Raw genomic sequence first — 19,760 nt, 5'->3', positions numbered from 1 at the left:
AAGAAGCAGCACCCTATGATGAAATGATCTGCGTGGCCACCCAGAGCCGCAGCTCCTCCTACTTGAGTTGTGACATTGATTAGAAGACCTCCCCAATGAGACCCCTAGCTTCTATGTGCAAGGTGGGCTCTGGCTGCAGTAAATTCAGCTGTAGATCTCATGGCACGTAGCTGCCTCGGGGCCTGTGTGTCCCCTCCTGGTGGGGCTGAGGGACAGGCAGAGGGTGGGTGCTGGCAGGGTGAGCAAGAGGCCACGGCTGGTTCTCTGTGGTGAGTGCTGGCCTGGAAACTGCTGCCTCGAGCAGCAGCCCATGGCCGCCTGTAGTAGGCACTGTGTCTGCCCTCCATGGCTCCCACATGCCTGGGAAAGAGCTGGGGCCCCATTTCTCTACTGGCCAGTGTCCCCAGCAGTGACAGCACCCATACCACCCCAGGACTGCCATCGGCAGTGCCACCCTGTGCTGTGGATGGAGTGAAGGTGAGAGGACACCACAAGGTCAAAGCCGGAGGCCCTCAGCCTCTTTCACCATTGAACATTGTCTCTGGCCCACCACCCCGGGCCGGCTCACCGGGTGGCGTTCTCCAGCGCCCGGGAGAAGGAGGCATAGTCGTCTGCAGAGTGCTCCAGGGAATAGTACCATGTGGCTGCAGCCAGGACACTGGCATCCGAGTCCTCGCCACCAAGGGAATTCTGCAGCGCCTGGTAGAAGGCTGTTTTGCTCTCAGTCCGGCCTTGACTTTCTTCAAATCTCTAAAAACACAAAATCATGAAAAGTTCAACTCGAGAACTGGTCTAGGATTTTCGCTCTGAGAAGTAGTAGAACATAGCATCAAGCTCCAGGGTGTTGGAACCAGACGGCTTGGACTTGAACCCCTGCTCTGCCTTGTTCTTGCTGTATGACCTGAGATGCAATGGCTGTTCCCCTCTGTGCCTTCCAGAGCCCGTGTGGGAACAAAGGCATCTTCACAGAAGGTCGTGAGAAGGGCCATGGGAAAATCCACTTGAGTCACCTAATGTGGTCAGTGCTAGCCATCACTGCCACTTATTAGTAGACCATACACCTGGTCTCACTGTCTCTACCTGGGCTGCTCTGACCAGCTCCTGTGTGTCTATGGTCTGGGTGGGCCCAGCTCAATTCAGCTACATCAAACGACTTGGTCATTCAAATGATGAATGTGCCATTGTATGTGGAACACTCCCTCTAGGCTGACTGTGCCAGGCTGGGAGAAAGACCACAAGCATGCTGGCCTAGCTCTGACTCTTCTCCTGGGCATGTGGTCCAGTGGAATGGGTGGCTGAACACACAGCTCACCAGGGACAGGTTCTGGAGGACTTCTGAGGCAGAGTGAGAGGCTGGGAGAGGCTGGGCTGGGTATTTTACACTGGCCAGTCAGGAAAGACATTTGGCCAAGGCGGGGTGCATACTGGAGAGGAGCAACGTGTGCTCTATCTCTGTGTCTCTCTTCTCATTCTGCTCTCCCTCCTTCGCTCCCTGCTTCTTTATCCTGGCCTTGCTGTTATCCCCACTGTGGGGTGTAGGATAGATCATTTCCTTGCTCCAGGACTCAGTTGTCTTGATTCTGCAGACAAGGGCCAGCAAAACGTGAGGGATGCAGCTCCAGGGAGAGCTCCGCAGACCTTGGGACCCTGGCCAGGCCTGTGATCTGTGTTTACATCTGTCTAGGCTCTGTGTAAACTGTGGCCCCACTTATCAGCACTCCTGACATGTTTATACCGCCTGTCTAAACATTTCAAGCGCACGGGATTAGAAGTCAAGGGGCAGCACTCTCCTCCCTCCTGTGAGGACATCTGTCCTGTCGCTGGGCTAACCGAGCGCGGCTTGTGCCCAGGAGTGGACTGACTGGTCAGAGGCACATCTGCCCCACAGGGGAACAGGGAACAGAGGCAGGGAGCTGGGTGCAGAGGGCGGGGCTCCTTCACCCTATCACATCACATTCCTTGGAATGAAGTCAGAAGCAGATATGGAAGCATATTAATTTGTGTTTAGTCTGAATAGTGAATTCATGAGCAGCTTCTTGATATTACTGACCGTGATCACATCACACACCATTAAAGAAGGAGATTATATGCGTACAGAACATACATATGCAGGCCCAGCCACGTGCACGCACACACACACACACACACACACACACACCACAAATATGCACACATACTCTCTCATGGACCCAGAATAGCCTTTATGAATGATGTTCCCAGCTCTTTCTCTTAGCAGATATACACAGCAGACAGTTTCCACTTCTGTCTGGGCTGGGCCAGTCTTGTCCAAATGCATCATTCTGAATCTATTGCTGATGCCACAGCTTCTAATGGTGTAGGGGAAGCTGCATATACTACTTTCTGTTTGGAATATTTCATGAGGAACATGATATTAGTCACCATTTTCACACCTCCTCTTATTTACAGCTTTACACTATATATTTCCCTTGTGCTTCCCAGAAGCATCTGCACAGCTGTGTGACCTGGGTGATGTCACCTGGTAAAGGTCATACAGGTGCACAGGTGAACAGGTGGGCTAGGATGAAGCCCAGGTCTTACTGCTGGGAGTATCATGCCCCATCCCCTGCTCTAACTTACCCACTTGATCCTGAGGGTAAGGATCCTGAGCATAAGGATCAGGCCCAGCACACAGAGGGTAGGAAGTCTGTCCACAGGGTCCTGGGCTCAATGCAGTGCAGAAGGTACTGGTATTAGAGTCCACATTAGTGTCAAGTGCCAGCTGCCAGGCCTGGGGGAACTCGGGAGAGACATTTCTACCTTTCTCAGAGGCTTGCATCTTTACAATGGGCTTCCTAACACCAACCCAGCACTGTCTTTACCTGCCATGAGGATTAAGGGAACAGGCAGTCCCAGGCAAGTGTTCTGCTGCACGTCAAGGCCATTTGCTTGTGATGTGGACTAGGAGGGGCGGTGGGTATCCGTGCCAGGACATTTCCCAGCTGTATGCCTCTGCGAAAGTCACTTACCCCTTCTGATCCTTGGATTTCTCAAGGGCAAACTGGAGTTAAAGTCTGCTTCTCAGTGTTGTCTTGGGAATTAGATGTGATATTTTCAAGCCCTGAGCTCAAAGTCTGGCAGACAGCACTTAATGAAAGAGATCTGTTTGTACTAATCCTGGGTTTTCATTGGCTTCAGTTAGTGAAGGGAAAAAAGGAGGAGCCCAAGGCCCAAACACTTTGCTGCATGGGGAAATAGCCCAAGATGCTACGTGTGTTTGTCTTGATGGGAGAAAGCGCCTCCTTCTTGCTTTTATTTCTATTTTCATGTCTTCCTATGAATACTATGAATGTTTAAAAGATGGCGCAGGAAAATATGATGCTAAGTTGCTGCAGGGGCTTCTCTGCATCCTCAGCTGTGAGACATAAGCAGGAGAGAGGCCAGAAGGGGTGCAGCAAGAGGGGTCAGGCCCAAGGGACATTTATGCCCCCTTCTGTTTGGGGTACTGGGGATTGAATCCAGGGCCATCCCACTGAGTTCTATTCCCAGTTATTTATTTTGAGACAGGGTCTCACTAAGTCACATAAGCTGGGCTTGAACTTTCAATCTTCCTGCCTCAGCCTTCTGCAGTGCTGGGATTACAGGTGAACATCACCACAGCTGGCTCCACAGGTGTTTCATGATGAATAGCCCAGGACTGGGCAGAAGTGGGTATAGGGGAGGAGTTCAGGTCTGTGTTCCCGGGGAGGGTATTCAGCACTCAGCTGGGTCCCTCTAGGCTGAGGCCAGCTGGGCATCACCTCCCCAAAAGTGAAGTGACAGAGCCCTGGGAATGTGGGCCCAGTCCCTGAGGGCACAGGTAAGTGACAGGACACATTTTAAACAAACTCCACCGCACACATCTCCTCATCCTTGGCACAGTGCTGAGATAGGTGCTTCTGCTGGTTTAATTAGAGCTCCGGGCTTTGGCCACTTCCACAAATGCTCATCATAGGTAAGAGCTGCCCTAGACAGTGGATCTGTTTCCGGCAGGTTGTGTTAAGGGATTATCAACAATGGGCAGGTCCTCCGTGTGTGATTTTAAAGGGCTGCCATTGGCAGTCAGGGAGTCAGGCCTCTGGGAAGCACTGAGAGATGCCTAGGGCTTTGGGGTCATCCTGAATGCCTTGCTATCAAGTGAGGCACTTGGTCTTTAAGAGACACAATTCAAATCCAGCTCAGGGTATGGTCTCAGAGCATTCATCTGCAATGAGTAAACACATTCAATGAAGATGCCCCTCTGTGCTTCGGTTCCCGCTGGGCAGGGAAGAAGCGGGCCCTGACAAGTGGGTGAGGGTGCCCCATGCCCATCAGGTGGGCAGCATGGAGGGCAGCAGAGCCCAGGTGAGAGGCGAGGGTTGGCTGTGTGCATGCAGAGTCACATGGGCGAGGGCAGAGGAGCAGGAGGTGACACCAGGGGGTTGGAGGCTGGGCTGCTGGGAGCTTGGTATTGCTCTTTGCATCTAGAGAAGAGCTTGTCCATTGGTCTGCAGCTATGAGCCAACAGGGACTAGGTACACAGAGCAGGGAGCAGGCCCGCAGGCACCAGCAAGGAGCCAGTGGGTTCCCACCTGTACTGTCCAGGATTCAGCTCATACTGACGCCTCCTGGACGTCTCCCTAGGTCTGCACTGGCCTCTTCTCAGGGAAATGGCTATCCTGAGCCCTTCCCTCTCTTAGACCAAGGACCCTTTCACTCGAAGGTTCAGGCCTGCTGCCTTGTGCTCAGGGGACCTTTGCTGCACAAACAGCCACTCACTTCTGCAGACTTTCCTCTGTAGCTCCCCATGATCCCAGCCCACCTGGATCTCAGAGGCTCCTGCCAGTTCCCACAGAAGGGTCCCCTGTCTGCCTCTCTGCCCGTCCCCCAGGCCTGCACTCAGTGGACGCGTCTTCTCCCCTCCCCACTTCAGACACCCTCCCCCCCCCAAGCTCACCAGAGGCCCCAGAGGACTCTGCCGCTGCTTTCCACCCCTCCCCTTGGCTCCTCTCACTTAGGCAGCTGTCTCTCAAGCTCATTTCTGGAACTCCCTCTGCTACCTCTGCCTATTTTTGAATTCTGAGACCCCCTAGCTGTTATCCCTGCCTCCTTTCCTCCCTGTCTAACCATACACACTTGGGGATGGGGTCATTTCTGCTTTTTGCTTCCACAATCACCTAAGCAATAGAGTTCTAAACCTCCCTGCCCCAGATCCTCAGATGTCCTAGCCAAACACCCTCCTTCTTCAGAAGTGGCTTAGTGGAACCCACAGACACACAGGCCAGCATCCCATCTCCACAAGCTCACCGTGATGAGATGGAGGGTCACCTCTTGTTCTGACTCTCAGTGAGAGCGGCACCCAGCCTCTTACACCCAAGCACACATCGCCCCAGGATTCTATCACGCTCTATCCCAGTGGTCCTCCTGAGCCTCTGCCTCCTCCTCTTGTCCTGTCCTAGCACAGACCTGTCATCGCCTGACCAGCTTGCTCCTTGCACTTCCACATCTGGATGTCCACATCTGTGCAATCTTGTCTTCTTTTGTTACCTGTCTTTAATCAGTATTTTACTCAGCTGCCAGAGTGCTCTTTTGGAGAAGGATAGTAGATGAATGACCTGGCTTAAATCCTGAGGCAGGTATTGGGATGCTGCTGCATGGGGCAGGCTTGGGAAGGAGCACTTTGTACGCAGACAGCTCTTGATCAATGGTTATTCATGCACTGGCTACTTTGGAAGTTCTACATAATGGTTATAACACCACAGGTTTGGAAAGGAGTAGACCAGAGCAGAATCCCCAAAGGAAAAGTAGAGCTCACCCGAGTCTTGCAAGAAAATGCAAATGGATAATAAATGAATGCAGGAATGAGTGAATGTCCCAGACCTTTCCAGAGCTTCCAGTGAGACTGAACACAACATCCATTTGTGTATCTGATGGGCATGGGCTAATGCCTGACCTACTATCAGCCAGGAACCGAGGACTGAAAGTGGAAACCACACAGTTCTTACTATGAAACTGAGACTGCTTGAGCTGGGGAGGCCAGCTCATGAATGAGCAAGGTGCTCCACAAGCGCCCATTTGTATTCCGCAGGGATCGCCAAGCAATGGGCAGGAGGTGGTTTCAGAAGGCAGAGTGACCACTTCCCCCAGTCTCCTCAGCAGCTTTGTTCAGTCTTCCATTACCCTCCCGCAGCTGAAGGGGCCTTTATCTGTATCTTCCACAATTGACGTCCTGTCCAGCAGCCCTCATTTCCTTCCACTTCCAGTGCCATTTACCAGTTGGCCTCCACTTCCTTTGGAAACCTTTTCTTTTATTGGCTTTTGTGACATCAGATTTTCATGGTTTTCCTCCAAATCTGTTCCTACAGCACTAGCCTCTCTTTTAAAGTCCTAACTCCTATACTGGCAGCCGATCCAAGCTGTAGCTCAATTCTGATCAGTTCTTTCTGTCTTTCTCTCTCTCTCTCTCTCTCTCTCTCTCTCTCTCTCTCTCTCTCTCTCTCTCTCTCTCTGTCCCCCTTTCTTTCCTCCTTCCTTTCTCCCTCTCTCTCTCCTTCTTTTCAGGACTAGACCTTGAAGCCAGGGCCTTCGCACTAACCTACCTCCCCTTGCCATGGAACAGAGCCTGGACAAGCTAGTGAGGCTAGCCTTTTGTGTTTTTTATTCTAAGACAGAGTCTTGTTAAGTCACTAAGTGGCTCAAGCTGGGCTTGAGCTTTCAATCCTCCTGCCTCAGCTGCCCAGAGTGGTGGGATTACAGCGACGTAACCATGTCTAACATTACTTCTAACTACCGTCACATTTGCAGCCCTGCTAAAGTAACCAGCTTATCCCCTGGATTTCCACATTTCCATAGTGCAATTTGGTCTTCCTTTGTTACCTGTCTTTAATCAGTTTTTTATTCAGCTGCCAGAATGCTCTTTTGGAAAAGGGTAGATGAATATCCTAGCTTAAATGCACTGCACAACCGCCTGCTCTGAGGAGAATAAAATCATCTTCTTGGGAGCCTCAAGAAGTCTCACAGCACTGTCATCTCAGGTGCCCCACACTTCCTCCTCTGTGCTCCCAACACCCTCCGGTGGCCTCCCTGGAGAGCTTTTCAGCAGTTCTGCCAGAGATCTCCCCAGGGCTCATTCTCACCACACGACTCAACCCCAAGTCCCCTCCTCCAAAAGACCTTCCCAGACACACCCCCAAACTATGTCTTCCATTCCGCCACTTCCTCTACGACTGACCTGGTTCCATTTTCTTTAGAACATTTTTCAAGATCTGAAATTTGTGTGAACATGGTTGAGTGTGTGTCCCCCTCAGAGAACACAGACCACGACTAGGGCTTTGTCTGTTTGGTTGGAATTTCCCCTGAGCCGAGAAGAGTGTCCAGCACCTAGAGCAGAGTCTTAACAAGTCTCTGCTGGATGCTTATGCGAAGTAGCTAGTGCATGCAGGATTCCTGACTCCTCCTCTTATTCTGACGCTAACGAGAGGGGTTGCCTTCTCAACTGAGCACCACCATGTTTTAGGGATCCACAGGAATATTTTCTTAAAATCAGAAGGAAAACAATGTAATAATCATGAAAGTATAACAGTGATTCCAGCCTGGTCACCATTCTTCTTTATGCCAGTATAGTCACAGAATATGTTTGCTATTTGAGGGGAAAGAATCAACCTCTCTGGGCCTCAGCTTGCTGTGTGAGGTGATCCCAGAACATGAGGCTATGGGGAGGTAACACGTGAGCTTTGGTTTGTAAGGGCCTGGATCACCCTTTGTGTGTGTGTGTGTGTGTGTGTGTGTGTGTGTGTGTTGGGTGGTCACAGTGTACAAGGGCAGCCAAGAGCTCCGGACTGGCAGGGTCCCGACAGGTGGGAGTTGTTTCCTTTCTTAGATGTCCTGTCACAAAGGTTCAGAAGCCAGGCGTCAGGGTTGGAGGTATGGAAGGAATAGTTCATTCACTGTGCCACTGGAAGGCTAATTAAGCAACTTACCTAAATCAAATGCTTGGGATCTACTTTTCTGACTCCACCTCCTCTGTCTGCCTTGGGTCTAGACTCTCACCCACCTACCCTGAGCACCGGGATCTAGTGAGAAATTTCATGCAAGCGCTGGGGACTCCTGCATGCTCCTCTGACTATAAGCTGTCACCAAGGACTCAATATCCCTGTGCTGGGGCTCATGCCAGCTCCTCAGCTGCCAGGTGCTGCTTTCCAATCCTCAGGCAGCCTCGGCACCACAGCTCCCCACTCCACCTGCTCCCGAAAGGGGCTGACGCCTGGCCAAGCTTGGGGCGCGGCGGCAGCGCTCCCTTTCTGATTTTCCTTGGCTTCCTTGGATACGCTTGTGCTTGGAGGAGAAGACGGAACATTGCATCTTGGAACAAATCTGCTTTTGATCATGCAAATGAGTGCCCAGTTAATGTAGGCAGACTGTCAATTTCACCAGTAAGGAAGAGAGAAAGGGGGGTGGAAAATCCCTATCACGGAGACTGATGAAGAATTTCTATAGAAAGCTGCTACCTCAGAAGATAAGATCGTTCCCCAAGAACGGAGCCTTTCTAGGCATCTCAGGCAGCCCCGATGCTCTGTGGGTATGTTGCAAACTGTGCTGGGTGCCAGTGGGGCTCCGTGGGTGGGCTACAGCTGTGCTGGGGTGGCAGGGGTGAGGGGATTTAGTTCATCTCTGCCAAGGTGATGGCTGGGTCTGGGGGCCTGAATGGTGGGTTCCTAATCCTCCTGAGACTTCCTGTGTAAATTTATTAACTGGGCTCCGGCTAGCACTTTACAGGACTGGCATGAGCAAGAAATGTGTGTGCACATATGTGTTTGCTGTGATGTGGAAACTGGTCTCGGGTCCGGAGAGGCGATTCGGTGACTGCCTGTTCTTTGTACTCCCGCTTTCTGTGGCTAACTCTGGATCAGGGACACTAATCCTATTAAAATTAAAGAATTAAGTAAAAAAAACAAAAACAAAACACTACATTTATTGAGGTTAAACTACTTTCCAGACATTGAGATATAGTTAAATCCTCTGATCTTTTCTATAAGGATATTTACTCTTAATGGCCAATTTATAAGCAGGACAAGTGAGGCTCAGGCTCTGGGAAACTTGGATGCTTCTGACTGTAATTTAAGGACATTCACGACTCTCTTCCTGTTTTGTTGAGAGGCAGCCAAGTTCATGGGGGTTCTGGTCAGTTTCTTAGCCATGTGTCACGCTTGCTGGCAGTGGCCCTATGGGCCTAGCAACTCCCTGCCCCTCACCTCTTAAGGCTCAGGAATAGGATGCCCATTGCCCCACACGGCATCTTCAAGTTGTTTATCTTGTTTGTTCTCTACTTCCTAGCCTGACTGTGACTTCTTTGAGGGTAGGAATTCAATATTTATGCCTAAACACTTGGCCCAGCACCTGGGACATAGTAAATACCCTCATAAATGTTGAATGGCTCAATGAATGGGTCTTGGTATTCAACTAACAGGCGCGTGCTTGGCACTGCCTAGGTGCATATGCAATTAGGGTCTCCTAGGCAGACCCTAAAGGAAATGAGGCATTGTGCTACCCAGGACCATTTTAGAAGAGAGGGATGAACAAAGGCAAGATGCTAAGGTAAGAGTGTGCTCAGCATAGCTAGGGATACCAAAGGGGCGACAGGTGTGGCGGGAGCACAGTGAGCCATGGAGGGAGGAGTAAAAGTGTGGCCAGGGAGCTACAAAGGCCACATCAAAGAGGTTCTCTAAGTCATCGTGAGGGCTGTGGCTTTGACTCTGTGAGGGCTGGAGCCACTGAAGGGCTATGAGAGGAGAAGTGGCCTGATGTGACTTCTGTCTGCAGTGACTGTTCCAGCTGCAGTGGTCCTTGCTGACCGTGAGGGGCTGGACAGCAGGGACGCAAAGGGGTTTCTGCCAAGATCCCAGAGAAAGAGGATGGCAGGATCAGAGCGATGGCCCAAGAGGTGGTGAGAGGCAGCTGGGTGCTGGGTACACTGCGAAGACAGAGGAGCTGGGACTGCTGATGGAATGTTGGCAGAGGGCGGCGTCCAGATGCTTTCTGGTGTCGAGCCTGAGCATGTGGAGAGTGAATAGTTGTTTACTGAGGTGGCAAAGACTGCGGGAGAATGTGCTTGCTTGGGGGTGGGGATGGAGTGGGGAGCAGCAGTTTGCTGTGGATGTGGGGTGAGGAGCAATGAGAAGTTGGCCAGATTGTGAGCTAAGCCAGTCTAGAGTTCAAGGGAAAGGTCTGGGCCAAAGCTACAGAGAGTCTGGGACTGCACACTTAGGAGAAATCAGCACGGAATGACCTTGAAAACCAGGCTCCAGCTTCCAACGTGGCCTGTGCTTGATCCTCCTCCCTGTCCTCTGACTAGTGCCTAGGTGCATGCTGGGGAATGCAGGAACCCCAGGCTGACCAGTGCTGCCCCATTCCTGAAAGAACAAGGGAAATGTGCAGCACAATTTGTAATCTCGCTAGAGAATGGGCATGGAGAGCGCAGAGCCTGGAAGTGGAGCTTGGGTGGCAGCTGTGGAATGGGCTGGGAGACTCCCTGCTACGCCTGCAGCAAGGTTTCTCTGTTCCTGTGCCACCTCGAGCCTGTGCCTTCCAAGCCAGGCCTGCTTGGGCAGCCAGCCTGCTGTGGGAAAGAACTGTCTGTCTTTGCAAGTGGACAAACGAAACTTTGCCTGCAGAGCCTCAGGGGAAACTGAAGGAGAGGAGTGAAAACGCAGCATCTAGCTGGGATCTGGTTGAAAGCTGCCATGGTGGGGTAGTTGAGGAATTCAGGATAGGGTGGGGAACGTCGCAAAGGTACTACCAGGGCAGTGGTTGGCGTGGACAAGCCTAAGGCAGCCACATGTCTAGGCAGCCTTCTCGCAGTCAGCTAGCACGATAGAGAAATGCAACCTAAGCTGCATTCTGATCCACCACCTTCCCAAACCTCCAGCACCACTCCCCTTCCTAGAACTTCTACTGCGGGCAGCAGGGGAAAGAAGCTCCTGGTGTGCCCTTCTTCCCACCTCATGTGCATCTGCTCTGTCTGGGATGATCCCAAGCCGCCTGAGAATATGAAATTAGATTCTCCTTTTTGACAATAGAGTCTGAGATGGCTAGGGTCAGTTCAGTACAGTGGTACCTCGGCTCATGAATGCTTTTGTTTGTGATTTGGCTTGAAAACAGAAGTGTTTGGCAAAATTTTGTCTCTGTTTGCAAACTCTGTATCAGGTAACAAACATGACCAGGGCCATCTTTCCAAAACAAACACAAATGTGGCCAACCTTTCCAAAATTGTGGGACAAATTAAGTTCATGAACCAACAACCATACATCTTTATCTGCAGGACAATGTTAAATAAGGCATTCCCAGGAAAAGGCGATACTGAATATCACATGCATATATGTATATCGAGCAATAGCAATAAACAATTCATAATATTCTTTCTTGCATATCTACACCTCCTGAGGTAGCTGCTGTTCATCTGTGTACACCTTTCTCCTTTTGCAGACAAATAAAAAGTACACACATGTACATATACACAGGTACTATAGTACTACAGGTTACTTTTTAAAAATATGAGTGTTATGTAAATTCCACATTCATCTACATCTTTGTTTTCCATTTAACAGCAGACATCCATTTTCCATTTAACAACTGACATCCCTGGAGGAGGCGGAGAGATATCTAGTTCATTCTTTTCAACAGCAGCATAATGTTTAAAAGTTTATACGTGTTTTAATTTAGTCAGCCACTTCCCTGCTAATTTTGAATTCCTTCCCTTTTTTGCCACAACAATTAGTGCTATGAAAAATACCCTGGCACATATAGATTCTCTACAGTGAGATATATTACCCAAGGGAAATAGAATAATCCAAAGGAATTCACCATCCTGTCTTCATGAATTAATAATTTTTTAAAAGAATATTCATAGTGCTATCAGAGACGCCTACTGTGTGTGCCTTGGGGAGGGTGCCCTCCTACTTATGCCCAATTCCTCGGGGATAGGCCGGATGCAGCTCACTCTACCCCCAGCCTCCTCCTGGCCTACCTTCACTGCCTTGGCTCTGTTAATGAGCCCATCATCCTGAGAGCTCCCGATGAGCAAATCCACCTTGGCCCGCGGAAACCTCTGCAGGGCTCTGGCTGGGGCCTCTCGGAGGAACTGGCCATCCACTACGGGACCCCAGTAGTGGAAAGGGCCACTCACTGCCAGGAGCTGCAGGGTGCAAAGGAATGCCATTATTTGTTAGGTCTTACCTTCTTCTTTTAAGAAACAGTACTAGAATAATGAGCTTCATTGCTTTGCATAGTGAGGTCCTAACTGAAATGACTACCCAAGATGGTTATTCACCTATAACACCCTTGGGAAAGAAAGAAAACTGACCACAGCCACAGGCAGGCTGGACAGCAGGTGGCAATGCCCAGGGGCTGATGGCAAATCTCACTCTCAACAGCGGGTGGTCCCAAAGGGGAGCATCCCAGCACCTGCCTACAGAGCCAACAACAAATCGCCAGGGAGGAAAGGGTGTGTAGTTGAAGAAAGGGCTGTGGCTCTCATATGTGAAATTAATTAATCAGCTTTAGCCACCATGACATCTACCACATTTAGGGGAACAGAGGGTAAGATTCATTCCAGTCTTTGCTGAAGAAACCAAGTTTTCAGCTGAAATTACAAGTTATTCCTGCTGCTGTCTCCTTTGCTAATCTCAGGGACAGTCAGAGACTCTGGCTCTGAGCAAGGTCTTTGCAGGCGAGAGGGCAGGCACAAAGCTACCCTGTGTAAGTACTAGGGTAGCCCAAGTCCACGGCCTACCTTTGAGGCTTTGTCCATAATGCTTAGAACACAGAGCTGTGATCTACCACAGTCCTGGCATAGGGGGTATGGTCCCTCACTTGTAGTATTGCATTTTATCCTACTGCTCTACAAAGGCTGCATCATTAACTCCTTTTCCTAGGTGAGAAGTCCAAGTTGCAGAGAGACCTGTGCACCTTCAGTACCTAGGCTTGACACACAATGGCCTATGGCTATCAGGAAATGTACATTCTACCTACTGGGTGGCTTGCATGGGTCATGTCCCCTCTCTAGGTCTTGGCTCTCTATTTGTATAAGACTAGACCTCCCCTCCCAACCTGCATACTGGTGCTCACCTTTGTCTGGGCGTCATTGAGGACATTTGCAGGTATCTGACGCAAGCAGGATACTACTTCTTGGCTGGATGAAGTGGGGCAGTTGACCTCCTTTGCTAAAGCCATTGCTTGTTGCTGAGCCCTGTCAGGGCTGATGACAGCAGCAGGGGAGAGTGCAGAGCCTCCCTGGAAGAGAGAGAAGGTTTAGGGCAAGGGTCCCACCATCTCATGCTCGTGCTCTTGCTCATGCTCAGCCTGGAAAACTCAGGGCCACATCAGAACATCTCAGAGCCCTTCATGAGACTGCTCAAAGGCATACAGGCCAGGAATGATGGACAGCAGATCGGCATGCTACGTGAGCTTCAACCAGTCAAAGTCAAGGCCTCGGTTTCCTCATCTGTGAAGTGTGGGTATTTGGTGAGGCACCTCTGGTCATGGGTGTTTGGCTGCAGTGGTTATGCAGGAAAAGTTCAGGTGGTTTCTCAACAACGACAAAGGTCAGAACAGAAAGGAACTCTGCAAAGGTGGAACCACATCCTGCTTCCACCTCCAGGGCCCAGTTAAAACAGCTAGCTCTCATGGTTCAACTAGGACCAAGTCGCACTTTAATATGGAGCCCACCTAGGAGATGATGAAAATACATATCCCTTGGGAAGGGAAATTGTTCCAGCCACATCAGTGTATGACACTGTTAACACGACAGGTCCCTGGGGGCTTTCCTGCCAGGGGAAGCTGGGTTTCAGGAAGCTGGTACCTGTCGAAACCACCCGTAGAATTGGGTCTCCTGCCCAGGGAAGGATGAAGCAAAGGGCCAGATTTCTGCCAAGAGAAGGGTTCCAGGCAGAAATTCCCAGTGAGCAGGAATCAGGGACAATATGGTGGGACGGTGCACTGCTATTGCTAGTGCTACTGCCACAAATAGAGCAAGGGTGACTACCAAGGACGGAGACCTGAGGTAACTTTAGTCCTGAGTGTCCCATTTTGCACATCTGATCCTCACACGGGCTGTGTGAGTTAGTTTCTGTAATAGCTCCCATGTTAAAATTCTGGAACTAAACATATAGGTGAAACTAAAGGCATCGGTAGTATGAACAAGGCCAAGCATCGGGGCAGGCAGCAGCCCATGGGCACACAGCCAGGCTCCAAGGCATACTCTGCCATGGGGCCCCCTGTGAAGAGGGAGGGCCTGGTTCCACACCTGGAGCACTGAGGGAGAGGCTGCTCTGACCTCAGTCCTCTGGTCCCTGAAAAGGGCAGCTGGTTGCACAGCACCACTCACGACCAGCTGGCAGGATGCCTCTCCCAGGAACTTGGTCTGCTGCACCTTGTGTAACCTCCACAATCATAGCCTGAGGCATGTGCAGAGATCACCCCACTTTCCAGACAAGAAGGCTCACAAAGGACAGAGACAATGCTTATGAATTAAGTACTTCACATATACCAGGAGGTTCACAACAAAAAGAGGATGTGTGATCAAAACACACAATGTGTGCTAAGTTTAAAAAGAATATTACAGTGAAAGACATGCTGTCACTAATACCCCTCAAAATACTCTGTCCTGCTTTGAATACTCTTGTTCCATCATTCTTGTTACTTACTAAAGCAGTTCTGGAAGTCCTCTTTCACGAGGGCTTGTATGAGGTGTGATAAAAAATACGGTGAATGCTGCTGCCATTCATCAGAAAGGCAGGCTGGTAAAAATTAGGGTGCTCCTTCATCCACCTATTTACCAGATCTGGCACTGTAAAAATTCTAGCTCCTGCCCAAACTCAAAATCAAAGGTAAACATTTTGAATGGATTTGGCATAGCAAGGCAGCCATGATATCTCAACTAAAGACATTCATGAAAGAAGACTCCCAGAACAGATTCAGAATGTGTCACGCACAAGAGAAGAAGTGTGCTCCCACTGGTAGTGGATTATTTTGAAGGGGATTCATGGCAATGTGTCTATTACTGTAATGTACTTTTGAAAATTTAAACATGCACTGTGGTTTTCGGTCACATCTTACAGTGACTGCTCACATATACTGAGCGCTCTAGATTTTAAACACACAGTTCCTGCTCTACATAGCCAAGTGCAGGACAACCAGGAGGGGCCGCCAGCTTCACCCACAGAGAGGCCATGAGGATGTGAGAATTTCAGGACAGGCCCCTGAAGTTTGCAACATTTCACGAGCTATAAAAAGCCAAGCCTCCTGATAGGGTGAGGAAGTGGTTAAAGGCGTGGGCTACCCTGGTATTGTGAAATAGGTGGAGAACTTTCCTCTCAAAGTGTTTTGTTCTAATCGATCTTTCTGAAGGTGGTCTCTTTCTTCATGGAAGATTGGCGGTTATGCATGCCAGCAGCTGCAAGCCTTCCTTTTAGATCACTTGAGAGAAGACAAAGTATTTGGAGGCAGAGTGCTAAACAGGGTCTTGCAAAGAGCATGGGCTTTGAGGGAGAGGGACAGGTCAGGACTCCAGCTCTGTCACTCTGATGGAGTGCCCTGGGACAGCAGCCATCTCAGAGCCTGTATTTCCTCATCTTGAATGAGAACAGGAACCCATATTCACAGGGCTGTTGTAACGAAGGATGGGGCGAACAGGGCTGACCACGGGTGTCCCGTGCATGGTGATGTGGTGATTAGGGCCTGTCAGCTCATGTGGCCTTGCAGGCCATGGTGGCACTGAGGTCTTCTCAGGTCACCCAATCATACCACAGGCCCACGAGGCCAGGCTTATGTTTTATCTAACTCTGACCTGGCTATTAAGTGGCAGTGACTTTCCTCTTGTTGTTTTTTTAACTTTAAAAATAGCATGGGCCAAAACCACAATTGCTGACCACAGCTTTCCCTTCCTGGAGTCTCTGAACATTGCCTTGACCTCAGAAAGCCACTGTCAACTCAGACTAAGACCTGACTCAGCCCACCCAAGCACACGTGGAGATGCCCAGTCACAGACAGAGACCCCAGTCACCACACACTGACGCAGAGATAGTGAGACACATGGCCAGACAGACTCGGAAGTACCCAGACACGTGCCCATCAAAGACACAGATGCAGGGGTACACAAAGAACACACAGGCACACGCAAAGGCAGACTCACACACAGACACACAGAGATACTCGGCACACTCAGACACACAGACACAAATACAAGGGTACACACATAATCACAAGCAAAGACACACACTGTCACAGACAGACACACACAGAGGATATCAAATAGATACATACTTACACACACACTCTGAAATACACAGACACACACACACACATTTTCACATACAAACACATATACACAAACACAGAACGTGACTTAGACACACAGACAGAGTCATAGAAACACACATAATGAGACACTTGAACATGCTCAGACACACAGACACTGGTGGAGTGACACACACAGACACTCAGACACAAATGCAGATACACTCATGAACAGACAGTGCACACTTATAGGCAGAGACACAAAGACACTTAGACACACTTGTGCAGCCCTGATGCAGAGATACATACTTAGACACATGCAGACACAGAAACACACACACACACACACACACACACACACACACAACCCATCCTGCTGTGGACAGTTCAACAATGCCTGTCCTTCATAAACCTGCTGTGAAGATATCAAAAAGCAAAGCAACAGAAAGTTGAAGTTTCTATGACAAACTTGCTGTCTCAAGCCCACCCTGATGGTTCTGCCGTCGGGTGGGTGACTCAAGGGAGCCAGAGTTAACATCTCAGAGCTTTGCAGTAGCACCCACACACAGACATAACCGTGGTGATAATAGGAGCCTCAGCACTCACCATGCACTAGGCACTGTGAATGCCGTGCATGTAGAAGTTCCTCTGACTCTCAGAGCCTCCCAGAGACGTAGGGACCAAAGGAATCTCAAATCTGCAGGTGACAGGTTGCAGGCAGTGACCAAGCCATGTGCCCAAAGTCTCCCAGCTGGATGGGGAGAGGAGTGGCTGCTGGCTCCACAGCTGTCTGCTCTAACCACTACACACTGTCAGTCTCATGCCTGTGGCCATCAGCCCCTCTCTGTCCTTGTGAGAACTTCAGACCAATGCCAAGTGGAAAGACCCTGGCTCAAGGAAGAGGCACAGTATGGTTTCAACTTCAGCTTTGCCTGCTGCCATGATACCAGTTGCCCTTGGCTCCTAAGTCTTGGATTTCTAATCTGTAAAAGCAGATGTTATGCTCATTCTGCACAGTTACAGATGTGCAGGTTAAGTGAAGTAATGGACGCAACATACCCAAGGTGGGATTAACACTCAATAAGTTCATTGTAATTAACACAGGGAACATTGTTAACCATAGGCTTATTTTCCACAGTCTATTTATTGTCTTGGCTAAGACAGCACTGAGTTGAGTCCACCAGTGCATCGCAGGCTGACAGGTATGAGATTCCTGTGGTCTCCACTGCAGAGGCCAGCTTACCTCACATCTCTGTGCAGCTTTGCACGAAGCCGACACAGAGTGGCCTACCTACCTCACTGTAGGACCGCAACTGGCCAAAGCACGTTCTCACACACCCTTATGGTTTAATTCCTGCCATTCACCATGGAGTGAGGATCAAATAGGAAGGACTTTGTCTCTCTAGGGACATACTCTGAACACAGAACTTGAAGCCACATGGTCTGGGCTCCTCTTCATGACTTCTGGCCAGAAGAGATCAGATGTGAGACTCCCGGTCCCTGCTGGACCACTGGGCCTCAAGAAGCCTAACCAGCTCTAGCTGGTTTATTACTGGACTGGAACTGATCAGTATGTGTTACCTGAGAGTTAACATTGTAATATTTATTTTGATGATCTTATATCAGGTCACATGGGTCAGAAAAAAGCCCATGTCTCCAAGCTCAGGTTAGGTAGATGATTTCTGAAAATATGGACTGTGTCCAGGTGGCCACACATATGAGTGATTTCAAGGTGAGACTCTTTGCCATCAGGATCAAGTGCTGCCATCCTCTCACTCAGAACACAAAGAAGGCAGGTGCCATAGTAACCTGGGGGAGGCTGCAGGAAAGATGTGGGACTTGAGAGAACTCTCACGGCAGGAGATGATGGAAAGAACACAAAGAGGGTGGGAGAACATCCCTAGAGGATGAGCAGAGCCAACAGGCGGTGGCATCGGTCCTTTACCATCCACACCAGTGCCGGAGATAGGAGCTGGGTCAGCAGCACCCAGCACTCACCTTACAGGGCCTGGAACACAAAAAGATGGAGGACAGAGGGAAGGAAAGAAGGAGGGAGGGAGAAAGGGAAGGCAGGAAGAAAAGAATGAAGTTGGGTGTTGCTGTTAGCAGCCAGGATAGCCCAGAGAGGGAACTCCAGTAAGCTAAAGCACAGAGAGACTCTAACTGATTTTCATCCAAATTCATATCAGTATTCTCTGGAACATCTTCGACCTTGGAATCACTTCTTGATACCTAAAGCATGAGCTTTATGTGAATTATAGTACTTTAGTTTGGGCAGAACTTCAGCCAGAGGGGTGGCAGTGAAACCCAAGTTCATGGACAGCGGGCATCACATCTCCATTCTTCTAAGAATCAGCCTTTCTTGGCTTTCCTTGGTGGAGGCCTTGGAATTTGGTGGAGAAACCCAAAGTTATAGCTCAGCCCTTGACCAGGGTCCTTTGCAACCAAGCTGAGATTTCCCTCTTGCTTATTTAAACCATATTAAAAGATACACTGGTGTTATCCATGACCTTAGGAGAACACCTGACATGTAGGAATTGAAGGGGACCTAGTAGACAACACTTCCTCTTTTATAAGTGGCAGCGTGTGTCTGTGTATCTGTGTCTTTGTGTGTCAGAGAGAGCGAGAGAGACTGACTCAATAGTAACCCTCCCTACCCCCTATAAAAAGGGTCACCTGTATTGCTACGTGTGTATTTCTACCACTTGATTTAGATTAAAAAGAAGGCTTTAAAGCAAAAATAGCAGTACAAATTCCACCGCAGAAAATGCAGATGAGCCTAACAAAGAAAATTAAAATTATATCTAATCCTCTCCATCAAAGACAGGCACTATTAAATAATGCTAGTTTCTTGGCATGCCCCATCTGTGTGTGTATGTGTGTGTGTGTGTGTGTGTGTGTGTGTGTGTGTGCACCTATATTTATGAATGCATATGCATTATATATGTTTGCATAGGAAATAAGTGAAATCATATTTTTTGAGCCTGCCTCTTTTTTTTTTAACCTAACAATGGATTATGTAAATCATTCTATGCTATTCCCTACTCATTTCTAAGAGTGTTTTATCCTGTATGATAATTTGAGTTTTCATAGAAACATTATTCATAATTGCTGATAAGCAGAAACAACCCAATGTCAAGCTGATGAATAGGTTAAAAAAGACAGTATATTTATATAGTAGAATATTATTCAGTGATAAAAAAGAATGGAGTACTTTGGATGGATTAAGTAGAAGAAGCCAGGCACAGAGGCATCATGACATGATTCCATTTATATGAAATGTCCAGAACAGGTGACTCTATAGTGACAAAAAGTAGACTGGTGGTGTCCCTGGCTGGAAGTGAGAGTGGTGGTGGGGTGGGGAGTGGAGTTGCTAGGTCATGAGGTAATTCTATTAACCTTTGAGAGGCTGCCAGACCGTTCCTAAAGTGGTGGCACCATTTTATATTCCCACATCAGCACATGAGTGCCCCTGTTTCATTTCTCCACTCCCT

The 19,760-nt window shown here is 49.3% G+C and overlaps 1 protein-coding gene across 1 annotated transcript in view; it reads right to left on the bottom strand.

Moving 5' to 3' along the window:
• Tg (thyroglobulin) overlaps positions 1 to 19,760 on the bottom strand; it is a 216,191-nt gene that overhangs the window by 18,131 nt on the left and 178,300 nt on the right. The window contains exons 42-44 of the mRNA XM_005398023.1: positions 13,099 to 13,263; positions 11,999 to 12,166; positions 569 to 750 (exon numbers count right to left, since the gene is read on the bottom strand). Coding sequence (XP_005398080.1) covers positions 569 to 750; positions 11,999 to 12,166; positions 13,099 to 13,263 — 515 coding nt within the window. The remainder of the gene's footprint in view (positions 1 to 568; positions 751 to 11,998; positions 12,167 to 13,098; positions 13,264 to 19,760) is intronic.

This window comes from Chinchilla lanigera, unplaced genomic scaffold (genome assembly GCF_000276665.1).
Source record: "Chinchilla lanigera isolate Chin_1 unplaced genomic scaffold, ChiLan1.0 scaffold00060, whole genome shotgun sequence".
Taxonomy (NCBI): Eukaryota; Metazoa; Chordata; class Mammalia; order Rodentia; family Chinchillidae; genus Chinchilla; species Chinchilla lanigera.
Note: the sequence above shows the minus strand (reverse complement) of the source record. Positions and strands in the feature narration are given on the sequence as shown.